This window comes from Tachyglossus aculeatus, chromosome 3, assembly GCF_015852505.1.
Source record: "Tachyglossus aculeatus isolate mTacAcu1 chromosome 3, mTacAcu1.pri, whole genome shotgun sequence".
NCBI lineage: Eukaryota > Metazoa > Chordata > Mammalia > Monotremata > Tachyglossidae > Tachyglossus > Tachyglossus aculeatus.
This window is the reverse complement of record NC_052068.1, coordinates 69,146,283-69,165,329: the sequence shown is the minus strand read 5'-3', so window position 1 is coordinate 69,165,329 and position 19,047 is coordinate 69,146,283. Positions and strand designations below refer to the sequence as shown.

The following is a 19,047-nucleotide window of genomic DNA, read 5'->3' as shown; positions in this document are numbered from 1 at the left end:
TAATAATAATGATAACAACAACAATAATAATAATTGTGGTATTTGATAGCACTATGTGCCAAGCAGTGTATTAAGTGCTGGGGTAGATACAGGATAATCAGGTCCCACATGAGTCTCACAATCTAAGTAGGAGGAAGAACAGGTATTGAATCCCCATTGTGCAAGTGAAGGAACTGAGGCAAAGGGAAGTTAAATGATTGCCCGGCATCACATGGCAAGCAAATGGCAGAGACAAGATTAGAAAGCAGGTCCTCTGGCTCTCAGGACTGTGTTCTTTCCACTAGGCCATGGTGCATCTGTATTCCAATATTTCTTTTTTTTTCCTAGGCCTTCACATTGTTTTTCTCTGTCCACTCTTCCTAGCATCACCCCAGCTCTCCTCCTGTTTCATTTCCAACCTACTCCTCCCTGTTGCCATTTCCTGGTTTAAAAAAAGCACGGAAGTAGATGTTACCCCTTGCTTTCCAGTACTCAGTGGTCTGGCAATCCCTGATTAGGAATGTTTCCCCCTCCCTGTAGTTAAAAGGGTTATGAGGAGGATCACTGCATGCCTCAGCAGGATTGCTGGATTAAAAAAAAATACCAAAAACAAAAAAACCCCTAAAACCTGAGAACAACTACACAAAATTGAATTGAGAAACCTTTTTTCTTCCACCTAACAAAAATTTTGTTAAAATATGTTGGATTCCCATTGAAATGGTGTGCCAGAGAATTAGAGTACTGTCATAAGTGAACTGATCCTTAAAAAATGGCTGCCCCACCTGATTTTTTCAAAAAAATTTTGTTGGGGAATAATTACCCCAAAATAAGAAAAATATAAAGTTTTGTTGCCAGGTCTGTAGAATTATAAGTAATTGATTATGTTTTCATAAATTTCCATGTGTAAAGTACAAAGATGTGGGTGGCTTTGACAGTTTGGGACGTTCAGCTGTTTTAGAAATATAAAATACTTTGCTGGCATAAACAAAAGTAATTGGAACAAGAATAAACAATCAACATGAGAAAATAGGAGAGGATAATGGGCATCCTTGTTCTAGAGAGCCAGGAAGTTGATCACATTCAGATAGATTTAGTCAAGGAATATTCCAAGTGTTCATCTTTGGGGAACATTATGTATGTATCATATTTCTCTGAGGTCTCCCAGTCAATCAATCAGTTGTATTGATTGAGCACTTACTGTGTGCAGAGCACTGTACTAAGCACTGGTGAGAGTAATAATAATAGTTGTGGTTCTCTTCTAGACTGTGAGCCCACTGTTGGGTAGGGACTATATATGTTGCCAACTTGTACTTCCCAAGTGCTTAGTACAGTGCTCTGCACACAGTAAGTGCTCAATAAATACGATTGATTGTGCCAAGTACTGTTGTAAGTGCTAATTGGGTTGGACACATCCCCTATCCCACATGGGGCTCACATTCTTAATTCCCATTTTACAGATGAGGGAACTGAGGCACAGAGAAGTGAAGCGACTTATCCAGGGTAAAACAGCAGACAATATAACAGAGTTGTTAGACACATTCCCCGCTCACAACAAGCTCACAGTCTAGAGTGGGAGTCAGATATTAATACATAAATAATGGATGTGTACATAAGAGCTGTGGGGCTGAGGGAAGGGTGAATAAAGGGAGCAAATCAGGGCAACAGAGAAGGGAGTGGGAAAAGAGGACATGAAGGCTCAGTCAGGGAAGGCCTTTTGAAGGAGACGTGCCTTCAGTAAGGCTTTGAAGGTGGATAGAGTGATTGTCTGTCAGATATGAAGAGGGAGGGAGTTCCAGGCCAGAAACTGGATGTGGGTGCGAGGTAGGCAGTGAGATAGATGAGATTGGGGTACAGAGAGTAGGTTGGCATGAGGGGAGTGAAGTGTGCACCTCTTAGTAGGCGCTTAAGAAATGCCATTATTATTATTGTTATTCCCTTCCCCACAGCACTAGTGTATGTGCATATATGTTTGTACATATTTATTACTCTATTAATTTTACTTGTACATATCCATTCTATTTATTTTATTTTGTTAGTATGTTTGGTTTTGTTCTCTGTCTCCCCCTTTTAGACTGTGAGCCCACTGTTGGGTAGGGACTGTCTCTAAATGTTGCCCACTTGTACTTCCCAAGCGCTTAGTACAGTGCTCTGCACACAGTAAGCGCTCAATAAATACGATTGATTGATTGATTGTGCAGGCTGGCTGTGTTTAGGAGAGCAGTGAGGTGAAATAGGAGGGGCCAAGGTGATTCAGTGCTTTACAGCTGATGGAGGGTACTGGTTGCCCCTTCAACTCCACATCAAACTCCTTACCCTCCATCAGCTGTAAAGCACTGAATCACCTTGGCCCCTCCTACTTCACTTCCCAAGCGCTTAGTACAGTGCTCTGCACACAGTAAGCGCTCAATAAATACGATTGATTGATTGATTGATAGTGGAGTTGGCCAGACAGTGGCCCCTCCAGCCAGCTGCAAGTCAGGGACTCACATGGAGATAATGGGTATTGTGATAGTAGAGCATTCTTAAACCTGCACAGATAGTCCTTACATGGACTGGAAGTCTGCTGTATGTAACTTTTGATGGCTAAAATGGTGACCACCCTTTTCCAACTTCTTATACTCTGAACAGATTTACTATATATAGTATATATTTGATAAAGGTTACTATATTCTGAACAATTAAATCCTGCTTTGTAAAATAAGTGTGAAGTTTTCCTTTTGTTTCTCATATTGTAGTTATTTTTTGCATTTTCATATCACCTTCTCCCTAACACACTCAATTCACTATATTTATTCTGCCTTGTCATTGCATCATCCCACTTTAAGTCAGGAAACTGGGGCACTGTAATTTGCCTGAAACTACACAGTTTAAAAAAAAAGTGGAGCTGTGTGACAAAGTCCAGATCTTTCTGTGCCGTTCTGATTCTCTAACCAGTAGACTCTGCTGGTTTCGGCTTGGTGTTGATAGCATCTTGACCAACTTTGTTACCTCGCCCTCTCCCAAGCACTTAGCACAGTGCTGTGCACATAGTAAGCACTCAATAAATATGATAGATTGATCTTTATTGAGCATCATAATAAATCACCAAATTGAAACATCTGCTGTCAAAGCATTGACCTGTCTACTCAACAGCATCAACCGCTGTTCATCTCAGCTAACAGGAAATCATCAGTCCAGTCATCAGCAGTAGCAATAGGATGGCCTAGTAGAAGGAGACGGGACTCGGGCTCTAATCTCAGCTCTTCTTCTTCCACAAGTCACTCAAATTCTGTGCCTCAGTTTCTTCATCTGTAAAATTGGGATTAAATGCCTGGTCTCTGCCCTACGTAGACTGTGAGCTCCCATGTGAGACAGGTACCATATCTGACCGGACAATCCTGAATTTATCCCAGTGCTCAGTAGTGTTTGGCACGTAGAAAGTGTCCGAGGCCACAGTTATTATGGGAGGAAGTATCGTCAATCCAATCTACTGCGTGCACCGAAAAAGTTGTCATCAGTACATGCAGTTGGTGGTGAAGGAGCATCTGCAAATTGCAACTACTAGAGAAACCTTCAGTTTTCCCTGTCAGAATGTTGCTCTTTTTTGAAGAGGCTAAGGCAGCTCAGAATGTGGTGGAATCCATGCTCCAATCAAATAAATATTTATTTATTTATTTATTTTACCTGTACATATCTATTCTATTTATTCTATTTTGTTAGTATGTTTGGTTTTGTTCTCTGTCTCCCCCTTTTAGACTGTGAGCCCACTGTTGGGTAGGGACTGTCTCCCGTGAGCCACAAACTTCAATTTGAGAGGAGTAACCTCTAGGAGGTTTTCCTTACTGGCCATATACTGGCCTGGTGACTTTATGGTGCTAGGTTTGAGGTGGCCTTTGAGGTTGTAAAACAGTTTGGTTTTTGAATTTTTTGAAACATCAGTCAGTCAGTGGTATTTATTGAGTGCTGTGTGCAGAGCACTGTGCTGTTTGGGAGAATGCAGTATAAGAATATAGCAGACACATTCCCTGCCCGTATAAGATGTGGCAGATCTTTGTGGAGTTTCAGATTGCAAGTAATGCCAGCTAGGTCACAGGTCTCACTAAGGATGCGAGTGCAGGTAATAATAATATTAATAATAGCTATGGTATTTGTTAAGCACTTACTATATGCCAAGCACTGTCCTAAGCACTAGGGTAAATACATATTAACCAGGTTGGACACAGACTTTACAGATGAGGTAACTGAGGCCCAGAGAAGTTAAGTGATTTGCCCGAGGTCATCCAGCGGACATGTGATGGAGCTGGGATTAGAACCCAGGGGCTAGGGACTCCTAGGTCTGTGCTGTACATTGAGCAGCGTGGCTCAATGGAAAGAGCACAGGCTTTGGAGTCGGAGGTCATGGGTTCAAATCCCGGCTCCGCCAATTGTCAGCTGTGTGACTTTGGGCAAGTCACGTAACTTCTCTGTACCTCATCTGTAAAATGGGGATTAAGGCTGTGAGCCCCCCCCGTGGGACAACCTGATCACCTTGTAACCTCTCCAGTGCTTAGAACAGTGCTTTGCACATAAGTGCTTAATAAATGCCATTATTATTATTATTATTATTATTACTACCACCCACTAAGCCAAGCTGCAGTTGTTAATGGTGTGGAGTTTAGATGATTGAGGGCCTGTGGTTCAGAGTTGTCACCCAAATGTTCACAGCTGCATTCAGCACAGCAGTTGCTGCCCCAAGCCTTAGAGCAGCTGTGCGGGCTGCCACTGCCACCCAAAACACTGGAGCAGTGGCAGCACTGAAGCCTGTTGCAACCACAGACACTGTGAATGCCAAAGTGCATTTATACAAGTTTTGCAGGCACAGCCAATCTTAGTTCATGGTTTAGTGGCTGAATTTACTGGCAGTTGGAAGCCCAACTGTGGAGGCAGAAAACTTTGGCTGTAATTGATTACACAGGGAAGTTTCTTCGACATGTTGGTAAGTATCAGGAATGAGGCGTAATAGGAGTGTCTGTTTTTCAGCTTTGCTCTAAGTTTGGAAAGTTTCATTTGGATAAATTCAACTCCGATTTAATGGGTCAACTCTTTGTGTGTATCATGAGTTACATAAGTAATCCAAATGGTAATAACTAGGGCATGATTTCTGTGACTTTCACAAAAACCTTTGCAAGTTTTACATTAAGCAAAATCGGAGTGAACCCAGGTCACATTGCTATCATGCTGGGTTATTTAATAAAAACTTTCCTCATAATTTTCATATTTTGGGTTTCTGCTTTGTTTTCTTGGGGGTAGGGTAGTAATCTTCAATGCCTGTATTGTCTAATCTTAAATCAGTGCCATTTATGTGCTTCCTACTATGTGGAGAGCGCTATCGTAACTGCTTGGGTGAGTACCAAAGAGAAGATTTGATTCTCTCTCTGCTCCTGCACGCACTCCAACACCCGTCTTCCTCAAAACCCAAGGCACTTACAGTGTGGCCAGGGAGACAGGACACTTAACCAAATTGTGGGAAGCAGCATGAAAGAGCAGGGCCTGTGAGTTAGAGGACCTGGGTTGTAATCCCAGCTCCACCACCTGACTGCTGTGTGACCTTGGACAAGTCATTAAACTTCTTTGTGTTTTATCTGCAAAATGGGGATTAAATCCTCCCACCTCCAGTTGAGATTGTGAGCCTAATGTGGAATGGGGATGGTGTCTAACCTGATTATCTTGTATCTTCCTCAACCCTTAGAACAGTGCTTCACCCATAGTAAGCTCTTAATAAATACATAAAAGTGTTGCAGATAGGGGTAGTAGTAGGTTATATAAGATGTACATAAGTGCTTTGGGAGTTGTGGTATCTTAAGCACATAAGAAGTTGGGGATTTAAAGATTATTTGGGGAAGACCACCTGGAGCTCAGAACCACTTTGAAGATGGGGAGTGGCGTAGACTAGTTGTGGACAAGGAATGTGTTTATTGTTGTATGGCACTCTTCCAAGTGCTTAGAACAGTGTTCTGTACACAGTAAGTGCTCAATAAATGCTATTGAATGAATGAATGGTCTGTTAGATTGGAAAAGGGAGGGAGTTCCAGAAATGGCAGAGGGTATGAACAAGAGGTCAAGGGAAAGGAGAGGGGAGAAGGAGTTGTTCATAATTAATATTTGACAGGTGACAAGCTCGGGCCACTAAAATCTGGTTTAAAATGTCCATCAATTAATTTTACTATTGTGGTTCTCCTGCCTAGGTTGTATGCAGTTCATATTTACTGCCTTGTTACAGTAGAGGATAGGGGCTTTCTCTGAAGGTGGCAGACAACCAGTAACTGAGACAAAGGAAAAACAAGAGAGAGAGCTGGGTGGAGGGGAAAAGAAAGTTTACAAAGGGAAGACAAACAGGTAGATGGGGTTCACAACCTCCTAAGAAACCGGAAAACCTTCCCCTAAATACCAGTGCAACATCAGACCATGAACTAGCTTGTTCCCCATTCATGTATCATGCTCTTCCCCCTTTGTATCCTCATTCATCCTGTCAGATAGCCAACATTTCCTGAGGTCTTGGGTCCCAGGAAGTGCCCATCTCCCTCCTCTTCCTTCTGCAGTTGTGACAGGAAGTTGAAATACAAATTCAGAAGTGTAGTTGGCAGTTGTAAATGATTTGGTATTACTTGTTTGCACTTTTCCTGCCCCACCAATATGATTAATAATCCAGAATGCTAGTTCTCTAGCTAGATAAGGCACTTCATGTTTTTTGCTTGGCTATTTTTAAGTTGCTCTGCAACAGAGTATAAGTGGAAATTTTTGACAGTAGTGTGTAGGTGTATTTTATTGTATAAGAAACGTGGCCTTTTGGACTATCAAATGGTATTTAACATTCAGTCTTTCATCTGGAAGCACATCCAAAAATTTTGACATTTCAAAGAAAGAAAATAGTCTTGCAGATGGAGCCTTAAAATCTGTCAGTATCCTCCCAAAAGTCCTTTTGCCTAGCAGCTTTTCTCAAGGCCTTCTTTCAGTTAGGGATTTTTCTTTTGGTGGGTTTGATTGGGTATGAGCAGCATGGGGTCCTGGCTAGAACTCGGGCCTGAAGTCAGAAGGTCATATGGGTTCTGAATATCCAGGCTATGCCACTTGTCTGCAGTGTGGCCTTGGGCAAGTCACTTTCACTTCTCTGTGCCTCAGTTCCCCCATCTGTAAAATGGGGATTAAGACTGCGAGCCCCATGTGGGACAGGATCCATGTCCAGCCCAGTGATTCTGTATCTACCCCAGCGCTTAGAACAGTGCTTGGCACATAGTAAGTGCTTAACAAATGCCATTATTATTATGTGAGGGAAAAGAACCAGTATCTTCAGAATTTTGCCCAGAATCCTTGAGTATGAGAGATGATTTCTTGGGAGCACCGTCTTCGTGTTTAAGTAGGCTGTGGGAATTGAACTAGATACCTGAAGAGGAAGAAGAGTAGGCATTATTCCCATTTTATGGAGTAGGAGGTGAAGGCTTGGATAATTGCTCCTGAGTGATGCATGTAGCAAGCAGTGGAGCCAGGATTAGAACTATGATGCCCTCCCTAATCTCTATCTCCAATTACCCCTCCCTACACTCTTAAAGTGGCAGACAAAAGTGGGTTGTGTGGAATGATAAAAAAAAAATCAGATCCAGTGAAATTACAGAGAATAGAAGGTTATTAATTTGTTCCAAGCTCTGGATTTTCCAGATGCCATTTCTTCATTAGTGGATAATGGACACTCAGTAGGAAAAGCTTTGTTTCACAAATCCTCCAGTGTCCTGTTGCATCTACTTTGTTGTTGTTTTTCTGGTGCAGGAGGGTACTCAAAAGGAAAAGCAAGAACAAGCAAAAATTATATCCATGTTCTCTAGACTCATATCCCACAGAAGGCTGTTAAATTAATTACTGAACGGCCCCTTTAAATTGAGCAGACTGGACCTGAGTGAGGAATGGAGCCTTGGAGGGGTATTTAGTAATTAATAGCATTTAATAAGTGCAAACTACGTGCAGATCACTGTACTAAACCCAGGGAAAAAACACACAGATTATTGGCATACACAGTCCCCTGGCCCTTAAAATAGTGTGGGGAAGAGTTTAACATAAGAGGAAAGATGAAATAATAATAATAAGAAGAAAAATAATCTAAAAGACAACTGCAGGCATATAGGATCGAGTTGGCACAGGGGTGTTTGGAGGAATATCAGAAGGGTTGGTTGGGAGGAGCACACAATCACAGTGAGGCATATGCAGGACCTTCGGATAAGGGTAGTACCTGTCCTGTGCGGACGTGGTAAAAAAACAGTAATGGGTGTCAGGCGCTCAATTTTGATCAACGTTCGCATTTTCCCACAACCTATTTTGGGCCTTGCTCTAATTTTCGTGGAGGTTCTGCCGCTAGTTTAATTTACATGAGGTAACCCAATTTCAGAAGTGACGATTTTTAGAAGTTGCTTGGCTTTTTTTAATTTTTATTTTTCCTAGTAAAAGACTCATTAAATGTTTATCTTGCTCAAGTTTGGCATTTAGAAGAAAGGTCACAGGAAAACAATGTTCTCCACATTGGCCAAGAGCCATTTGTGGGTCACAAGGGGTTTGTGGCCTTCAACCCCACCCCTTTCTTCCCCCGGCTCTGTCACGTTTTCTCCTTTCTTGTCTAATATTTTGGAAACAGAAGACCCAGGCCAGCAATAGTAACTAGGTGAGACGGAGTCGAGGAAAAAGCAAGCAAGAACAGCCTTTGGATTAATAATAATAAAAATGCACCAAAGATGATCAATGTCCTACTTGAATGTGACTCCGAGAAACTCTGGAGGAGTGTAAAGCACTTGAAAAAGTTCATCCCAAAAGAAGTTGTGACCTAGAATATCAGTTTGTTTCAAAAATGCAGTTTGTTGGTTTCATCATACTTCTACTGCTTTCTGTAACCCGGCATGCAAGAATTATCAACTAGAATATTGTGATTTTTGTTTCCCTTTTTTTTTTTTTGGCTTAATGATCAAAATGCTCAAAATTGGCCACGAATTACTGATGTGACCTTATTTTTGTTTTTATTTAAGAATCTGTCCCTTTGTACAGCAGCTCTAATGTACATCCTGAGTAGAGACCGCTTGAACATGGATCTTGATAGAGCTAGTCTGGATCTCATGATTCGCCTTTTGGAATTGGAACAAGATGCTTCATCTGCTAAGCTGCTCAATGAGAAAGATATGAACAAAATCAAAGAAAAAATCAGGCGACTCTGTGAAACTGTACACAACAAACATCTTGATCTAGAAAATATCACGGTGAGTTTTCTTGAAGTCTGTTTGAAAGGTTTTCATTTGAACCGCTTTGTGATGGTGCTTTTTGCTCAGGGAAAATCTTTTCAAGTTTTAGTCCATCGTCAACAGTTTATAGAATTGCTTTAGGTGGCATTTAAGGTTGGTGGTTGGCAGTCTTGGAAGAAGTACATCTTTTGCCTGTATTAATAGGTCCCATTTAAGTGGCTTGTATTGATCCTAATGTAAACAGAAACCCCACCTCTCACTTTTGATGCACTTGCCCCGTTTTTTGTTTTTCTAAAGTATTTTCAGTGAGTGCAAATACAGGCTACCCCCAACTCTTCCAGCCCACTCTCTACTCCAGAGCAGACAGAAGCATGTTTTTGTCGGGCCTCCTCCCAATCAGTAACGACGGCAAAGCCGCCGTTGCCCGTTGCACTCCGTAGCAGCTAATTTGAAATCACCAGCACTTCCTTAGCCCCGTTAGCTGGGGATTGATTCTGCAGGCACTGAACTGGATCACTTGAGGTCTCCTGACATTTAGGCAGCTTCTCTAAAGGGCATGAGCCGTCTGCATCTTCTGTGCCATGCCTAGTGCACCCCGGCAATAGGGAAAAAGTGGGACCACGGAGCTGCTGGTCTTGGCTGCTATGTGCTGGAAGCAGAATCCCCACAGAGCAGCTGTCACACCCTCAAAATGGCTTGTGCTTGAAAGGAGGTCTGCCGCACCCCACACCCAACTCTGGAGGCTGTTCTTCTGCACGAGTGGGAGGAGACAGTACAGCCCTTCCTCCCAATTTCTCTCATCCTTCAATTATAGACCAAATAATTATGCCGGTACCTTTTCGAAATCAGTAGACGGAACAGAACCATCCTGCAGAGAAGGGAAGGGTTTTTTTTTAGCATCTGAATAGAAATCATAATTAAAAAACAAAACTGCAGTACCCAAGGTCTGTAATTCAGGGGTTGTGTGCTTGGAGAAGCCCACATTAAAGAGAACTTGTGTTGTGTAAACCACTTGTTCTGATCCCTCCCCCCCAAAAAAGTACACTTTTCCAATCAAGCCGTCATTGTCAGACTAATGATGCCCTAATTCCCAAGCAGTGTTCATTGAGTGTATGTTCATCATCATCATCAATCATATTTATTGAGCGCTTACTATGTGCAGAGCACTGTACTAAGTGCTTGGGAAGTACAAATTGGCAACATATAGAGACAGTCTCTACCCAACAGTGGGCTCACAGTCTAAAAGACTGTGTATATTGCGTGCTTCACTCGGAGAGATTGCCTTTCCTAACCCCCGGTGCAGATATGTCTGCAACGAGCTACCAGATACGGATGCCTTGTTGAAAACGCATAGCTCCATGTGGTGTGGAGTATTGGGAATTAGCTTACTCTTGAGGGTTGATAGGTATTGATTTGTTAAATCACCCATGTCACCATGTAGTTGCCAGCAAAGCTGAATGATAGTGCAGAATGTTTATTGAGTATTTTGTCATATTTTAAAAATCAATCAGTAATATTTATTGGGTATGCAGAGCACTGTATTAGGCAGTGTTCAGTGCTAGGAGCAGGCCTAGAAGCACTGTAGTCTGGTGGAAAGACTGCAGAATTGGGAATCAGGAGCCCTGGGCTCCATTTTTTCACTCTTACTCGCCTGATGTATGGCATTGGGCAAGTTACTTAACCTCTCTGTGCCATCCTGTCCTCGTCTGTAAAATAACAATAATAATTGTGCTATTTGTTAAACACGTACGGTGTGCCAGGCACTGTACTGAGCATTGGACTGAATACAAACAAATTGGGTTGGTTACAGTCCCTGTACCACGTGGGGCTCAGTCTTAATCCCCGTTTTACAGGTGGTGGTAAGTGAAACACAGGGAAGTGAAGTGATTTGCCCAAGGTCTCACAGCAGACAAGTGGCATCACGGGGATTAGAACTCAGGTCCTTCTGACTCCCAGGGGCATGCTGTGTCCACTAGGCCATGCTGTAAAATGGGGATTAAATACCTGTTCTCCCTCTCCCTTAGTCTGTGAGCTCCATGTAGGACAGGAACTGTGTCTAATCTGATTGCATTGTTATCCATCCCGGTGGGTTTACTACAGTCGTTGGTCCATAGTAAGTGCTTAGCAAATAGTACAATTATGATTATTAGTGTTAAACTCTTGAGAGAGTACAATAGAGTCAGTAGGTATAATCCATGCACTCAGTAAATTTACAGTCCAGCAGGGAAAACAGCCATTAAATTTTACTCTTCTAAGCACTTAGTGCCAGTGCTTACAACAGTGCCTAGAACATAATAAGCAATTAACAAATGCCATTAAAATAAATAAATAAATCTGTGGGCAGGGAATTGGCCCAACTCTGTAGTGCGCTCTCCCAAGCTTATTTCAGCAGTGCTCAGCACACAGTAAGCACTCAGTAGATCCCATTGGTTGATTGATTAAACTGTGGATTTGCGTGCTTGGTTACTAAGCGTTTAGGAATAATTCCCCTAAATTACAGCTATATTGAAGATGGATCACTTTAGCTCCTGTTTTAGAAATTTGTATTTTAAATCCCCAAAAAACCCATATGAGTATTTAGCCACAACTAGTCCATGGGGTTTATATCTTTGGTTCTAATGATGATGGTTTGGCTTCAGTAAAACTGTTAGGTTGTAGAAGTTCTTCCAGGCCATGCCTATTGTCCGGGAGTAATCAGAAGTGCCTACCTCCCGGGTTTCCCCAGTCAGAACTTTATTTTTGTACATTTCTAGTTCTAAAGTGTTAAGCTGTCCGTGCAGTTTCCTACTTGAATCCAGTAAAGCACAAAACAGCCTCCTGCTTTCCTCCGTGCTCAGTCCTGTTTTCCTTGGGGAAGTCTGGTGGGTCTAGTTCAGTCTGTATGCCGTTCCCAAGCTTGTAAGAGTCCTTTTTCCATCCTTCTACTGTCCTCCTTTTCCCCTCTCCCTCCCCTCGCCCCCCAACATGTCCATGTGGTTGTATGGGAGAGAGGGTCTCCCACCCAAACACACTTGTTAATTGGTAACTGAAGCCCCCCCACACAGGCAACCAGTCTGGCCATTCTGTCCAGTTTCAGCCTGCACTGCCCAGAATATTACAATAGTCATAATGATGATGGTGTTAACTGCTCAAGGGGAAGGGAAGCAGCGTGGCCCAGTGGAAAGAGCCCGGGCTTTGGAGTCAGAGGTCATCAGATCAAATCCCGGCTCCGTCACTTGTCAGCTGTGTGACTTTGGGCAAGTCACTTCACTTCTCGGGGCCTCAGTTCCCTCATCTGTAAAATGGGGATTGAGTGAGCCCCCCTGTGGGACAACCTGATCACCTTGTAAACTCCCCAGCGCTTAGAACAGTGCTTTGCATATAGTAAGCGCTTAACTTGTACTTACCAAGCGCTTAGTACAGTGCTCTGCACACAGTAAGCACTCAATAAATACGATTGAATGAATGAATGAATAAATGCCATTATTATTATTATTAAGGGAGAACAGGTATTTTTGCCCCATTTTACTAGGCCCCAGATCATACTGCAGGCAAGTGGCAGAGCTGGAATGAAAGTGTGAGGTCGCCCCCCACCATGGGACAACCTGATCACCTTGTAACCTCCCCAGCGCTTAGTACAGTGCTTTGCACACAGTAAGCGCTTATTAAATGCCATCGTATAAAATCAAGTTCTTCCGACTCAGGCTCAACACTCTTTTCACCAGGCCCTGCCCGGTAAATGTCTTCACACCTTACTTCCGAGCAACACTGCAGCACGGACATAGTATTGGAGTGCGTGTGCAATTCCACCCCCGTGACAATATGACTTCCCCGTCTTCCTCTCTTCTCCTGCCTGCAAATCCTAAAATGTCTGAAAGCAAGGAAACATGAGGAAGGAATTATGCTGAGAAGCAACGTAGCCTAGTGGAAAGAGCACAAACCTGGGAGTTAGAGGTCCTGGGTTCTAATCCCCACTCTGCCAGTTGCCTGATATATCATCAGTCATATTTGTTGAGCGCTTACTGTGTGCAGAGCACTGTACTAAGCGCTTGATATATGACCTTGGGCAAGCCAATTCTCTGTGCCTGTTACCTCATCTGTAAAATGGAGATAAGACTTTGAGCCCACATGGGACGTGGATGGACCGTGTCCAACCAAATTAACTTGTATCCACCCCAGTGCTTAGTAATAATAATAACGAAGGCATTTATTAAGCGCTTACTATGTGCAAAGCACTGTTCTTAGCGCTGGGGAGGTTACAAGGTGATCAGGTTGTCCCACTGGGGGCTCACAGTCTTAATCCCCATTTTACAGGTGAGGTAACTGAGGCCCAGAGAAGTGTAGTGACTCGTCCAAAGTCACACAGCTGACAGTTGGCAGAGCCGGGATTTGAACTCATGACCTCTGACTCCAAAGCCCGTGCTCTTTCCACTGAGCCATGCTGCTGCTTTTTGCGTGGATTCGTATTGGATGCTACTGGATTCGTAGTACTGTGCGTGGCACATAATAAGCACTTAACAAATATTATTTAAAGAAAACAAAATACAAAGATTGTCCGGCCAAACCTTTGCAATACTCTGACCCTGGCAGTTTGGCTTTGGTACTGAACTCACCCTATTTCATCAGCAAAAAGTTTGCATTCTCAGAGACAATTTCCATTATACTTCCAGGCCAATTGGGAAAATTTCAAGGAGGAGGCTTTTATGCAGGTTTTGATACACAGCCTTGCGTCAATATTTGATGCATTCAGGCTACTTAATGGAAACATTAATTAGTGAGTTATGTTTTATTTTCATATCTATTTTTTCCTGGAGCACATTGTTATAAATCCTAATGTGCTATTGGATTACTAAAACAGGAAAAAAATTTTAAACATTATTTTTAAATGTTTTATTTTAAAAGTGCATTCATTCACCTCCAGGGTACCAGCACTTTGTGTGATTTAAAATGGAATATGGCTGAATCTATGTGAACAATGTAAAGTGGCAAATAGGTCTGTTCAATTCGTTAAATTAAAAATAAAAGTGTTTAAAAATTAAATTAAAAAATAGATCTGTTAAAATAGTCTGTTTAATTTGCAGTAAACAACTTTAGAACTGTTCTGAACAGCTTTATTTAAGCCAACTTCACTCAGTCCCCTCAGATATTTAGGCCTACAGAGGTTGAAAACGTTAACCTTGCCAACACCAAGGACAGTTACAAATTCATGAGCAGTATTTGATTATTGCAGTATTGATTCATTCATTCATTCAATAGTATTTATTGAGCGCTTACTGTGTGCAGAGCACTGTATTAAGCGCTTGGGAAGTACAAGTTGGCAACATATAGAGACGGTCCCTACCCAACAGCGGGCTCACAGTCTAGAAGCGGGAGACAGACAACAAAACAAAACATATTAACAAAATAAAATAAATAGAATAAATATGTACAAATAAAATAAATAACTAGAGTAATAAATACGTACAAACATGTATACATATATACAGGTGCTGTGGGGAAGGGAAGGAGGGAAGGGGAGGAGGGGGAGAGGAAGGAGGGGGCTCAGTCTGGGAAGGCCTCCTGGAGGAGGTGAGCTCTCAGTAGGGCTTTGAAGGGAAAGCCCTTGATGAAATAAAGTTTAGGATCTTAGTTTTTGCCATCTTTTGATCCTAAAAAATTTTCCTCTTCAGTATTACATTAGCAAGTTTTGCATTATCATCTACTTGAGTAAAACTGTTCTCATTATTAGATCACAGTTTTTTACTGTTTTACATATGTGTAGGGTTAAGCATTTTTTTTATTTTAAAAATATATTTTGCAAGGCAAATCTGACTTTTGGAGAAGCATTTCAGCTTCTAAATTAACAAAAGTGATGTTTTGCAGATTGAGTTGACCAAGAAATGGATAAATTCGTTTTCATTTTTTGGGTAGGAATTGCAGTTTTCTCTGACCTCATTTATGGATCTTTCCAGCAGTCTAGATTTAAATGTGTCATTTCTTCCCACCCCACCCCAAGGAGGTAGGAGATGGGTAAGATGTAAAAAAATAAAAATGCAAGGGAGCGTTCCATTAGAGCTGTTAGTGGGGCTATTTTCTAGGTAATAATACACTGCTTAATCCTTGGGACAAAGCGAATGGTTTATATTTTATTGTTTTAGGATTCTGTTAGATAAAGCTCGCTACACTCACAGTCCTGCCAGGGTCTCTGTTCTGTAGTTTATATATATATATATATATAGTTCTGTATATATGTATATATGTTTGTACATATTTATTACTCTATTTTACTTGTACATATCTATTCTATTTATTTTATTTTGTTAGTCTGTTTGGTTTTGTTCTCTGTCTCCCCCTTTCAGACTGTGAGCCCACTGTTGGGTAGGGACTGTCTCTAAGTGTTGCCAACTTGTACTTCCCAAGCACTTAGTACAGTGCTCTGCACACAGTAAGCGCTCAATAAATACGATTGATGATGATGATGATGATGATGTAGTTTGGGGAAGGATCCCTTCCCACAGTTTCAAAACTTTCCACCCTCCCCATCTGGGGCCAGGCTTCAGGTCTGGGTGGGGAGGGTGTCCAGTATATAGATAAATAAGGTTGTTCTTAAAAGCAAATTTGTCGTAGTAGTGGTAGCAGCAGCAGCAGTAGAATTTGAGTACCTACTTGGTGCCATGCACTGCTTGGAAAGTGCAGAGTAAAAAAGCTATCCATGGGCCTGTTTCCACTAATGCCCTCATATAAATCAGCTGAATATTATGCAGGGAAAAATGGCCCAATTAAGTTAAAAGTCTCAACCTTTGTCTTTAGGGAAAATGGATGTCCTTAACACTTTGCCCTTGCACTCTTTTCTTAGAACATACCCTTAGGGAAAAGTGGAGGAGGCATTTCTTAGTCTGTGAGCCCCAAGAGGGATTCATTCAATTGTATTTAATTGTATTTGAGTGCTTACTGTGTCCAGCCTGGGGACTGTGTCCAACTTGATTAACTCCAGAACTTAGAATAGTGTTTGACCCACAGTATATGCTTCAAAAATACAATAAATAGTAATAGTATTTCCAAGTGTGGCTATTATGCAGGATTGAATGGTACTTCTTGATTCTTAGCTGAGGTGAATCCCAATGATTTCCTCCTTTAATGAAACGTAAATTAGTTGTCAGTTGTGTTTCTGATGTGATTCTAACTTCTTCAAACACCTTTGGAGGAGCATAGCCTGCTTGCTTTGGTTTGCAGATTGAACCTGCTTAGTACATTGCTGGCTCCACCACATGTCCGCTGTGTGACCTTGGGCAAGTCACTTAACCTCTCTGAGCCTCAGTTCCCTCATCTGTAAAATGGGGATTAAGACTGTGAGCCCCACGTGGGACAACTTGATCACCTTGTATCCCCTCCAGCGCTTAGAACAGTGCTCTGCACATAGTGAGCGCTTAGCAAATGCCATCATTACTATTATTATTATTATTAGGAAGCGCTCAAATACCATTGATGGATTCAGAGACTTTTGGCATGTACAATTGAATTTAGTCGGAAAGAAAGGTTTTTCTTTCTCTCAATTCAAACTACATAAAGCTAACATAGGGAATAAACTTTTTTTAGTTAGTAGAAATACTTTTAATAGTTATGCAAATTTAATTTTTTACCCATGCTCCCTCTGGTGGCTCATTGCTGCTGAACAGTTAATTTTGACCATTTTTTGACGTGAGCGGACAAGTATACGGTCTCTGAGGACAAGATTCCCAAAGAGGTCCCACTTTAATCAAGGTGCTTGCCCCCTCACATCGTACCCTTTGCCCCCAGCATATCCATGCTTCCTCTACAAGATAAGATAATTTGGTTAAAATGATTGTATGATTGTGATAATAGTAATAATAGTGGCATTTGTTAAGTGCTTACTATGTGCAGAGCACTGTTCTAAGCGCTGGGGGGATACAAGGTGATCAAGTTGCCCCACGTGGGGCTCACAATCTTTTAATACCCATTTTACAGATGAGGTAACTGAGGCTCAGAGAAGTTAACTGACTTGCCCAAGGTCACACAGCAGACGTAATAATAATAATAATGATGATGATGGCATTTGTTAAGCGCTTACTATGTGCAAAGCACTGTTCTAAGCGCTGGGGGGGGATACAATGTGATCAAGTTGTCCCACGTGGGGCTCACAGTCTTAATCCCCATTTTTACAGATGAGGTAACTGAGGCTCAGAGAAGTTAAGTGACTTGCCCAAGGTCACCCAGCAGACTTGTGGTGGAGCTGGGATTCAAACCCATGACCTCTGACACCAAAGCCCGTGCTCTTTCCACTGAGCCACGGTGGCGAAGTGGGGATTTGAACCCATGACCTCTGACTCCAAAGCCCGTGCTCTTTCCACTAAGCGCTTCCTATGTGCCATGCACTGTACTAAGCGCTGGGGTAGATACAAGCTGATCGGGTTGGAAACAGTCCCTGCCATTCACTCTCTGGACTAATACAGATTGTTAGGGTGCTAAATTTCTAAATTGTTTTTTCCTTCTGCATGTAAATTTTTTGTTCTTATGGTGATGTAATTTGAAATTATCTTTGCTTGTTAAATAAGCTGTGTATTCCAAACAATATGTTGTTTGCGTATACCATGGGCGTGTTTCATTTTGTGCCCTGATATAAGGGCTCAGTTTAATAAGAACATATAAGAGCCTGTTTGTTTTAAAAATCATTATTAAGGTATTATTATTATGGTATTAAGCGCTGACTATGTGCCAACCACTGTTCTAAGTGCTTTGGTAGATACAAGGTAATAAGGTTGTTCCACATTGGGCTCACACTTTTAATTCATAGTAGAGTTAACTAATAAAACATTTTGTTTTCAGACTGGGCATTTAGCAATGGAAACGTTACTGTCCCTTACTTCAAAACGAGCAGGAGACTGGTTTAAAGAAGAGCTGCGTCTTTTGGGTGGCCTTGATCATATTGTAGATAAAGGTACGATGAATAAATTCATTTTCCAAAATGTTGCATCACCAGATTGAGCTGAGGCCACTCAAGTTTTTCACCAACTGGCTTAACATTTGACTATGAACACTTTCAATGAAAGCCACTTACTGTGTATGTAATAGTTCTGTCTACCATGAGTTCTTATTCCTTTTAGGAATTTGCTGCTTTTTATAATCACAGCTGTATAGTGGAGGAGATTTAAGGGAAAATCAGCCGGAAGGAAGCGTTATTTTCAGTTGCCCTTAAATATATATTTGTTTAGCTTAAAAATTGATTTTTTTGCATCATGCTTCAATTAACCACACAGTTGGGCAGGTATAATTATACAATCCTTCACCTTTTCATAGCTTTTTTTGATTATTAACCAGTTAAAATTTTATATGTGGATTTTTGGAGACTTATTTGAGGCATCATCAGTGTCTCAACTCTCTACATGTGTTTAAACGTAAATAATATAAATGACAAAAATGTTTTATTCCTTAGTAAAAGAATGTGTGGATCATTTAAGTAGTGATGAAGATGAAGAGAAACTTGTTGCTTCATTGTGGGGAGCAGAGAGATGTTTACGGGTTTTAGAAAGTGTAAGTATGAATAAGCACTGTTTTGGAATATTAAACATGCTGCCGATCCAACTTTCCTATGTGAAGATGTAAAAATGATTTGTCATTGTTAAGCTGTTTGTTTTTTTTGAGAAATTGCTGTTTGTTTTTATAAACTGTAGTTCAACATAAAAAATGGGCAAAATGCTGGAAATCCCCTGTCTATTACAAATTAACTTTAAGTCCTTTTAAAAACAAAACAAAAAACCTTGATGAAATCTTTCTTGAATCTGTTTTGGCAATGAAGTGATAACTTTGTTCATCAATCAAACATAATTATGACCTTTACTAAGCCAATATAGTGTATTTGAAT

At 41.4% G+C, this 19,047-nt stretch overlaps 1 protein-coding gene across 1 annotated transcript in view; it reads left to right on the top strand.

The window, feature by feature from the left end:
- The window catches only part of WAPL (WAPL cohesin release factor), a 111,286-nt gene that overhangs the window by 77,476 nt on the left and 14,763 nt on the right, over positions 1–19,047 (top strand). The window contains exons 9-11 of the mRNA XM_038743572.1: positions 9,000–9,227; positions 18,012–18,123; positions 18,619–18,716. Of these exons, the coding sequence (XP_038599500.1) occupies positions 9,000–9,227; positions 18,012–18,123; positions 18,619–18,716 (438 nt within the window). The remainder of the gene's footprint in view (positions 1–8,999; positions 9,228–18,011; positions 18,124–18,618; positions 18,717–19,047) is intronic.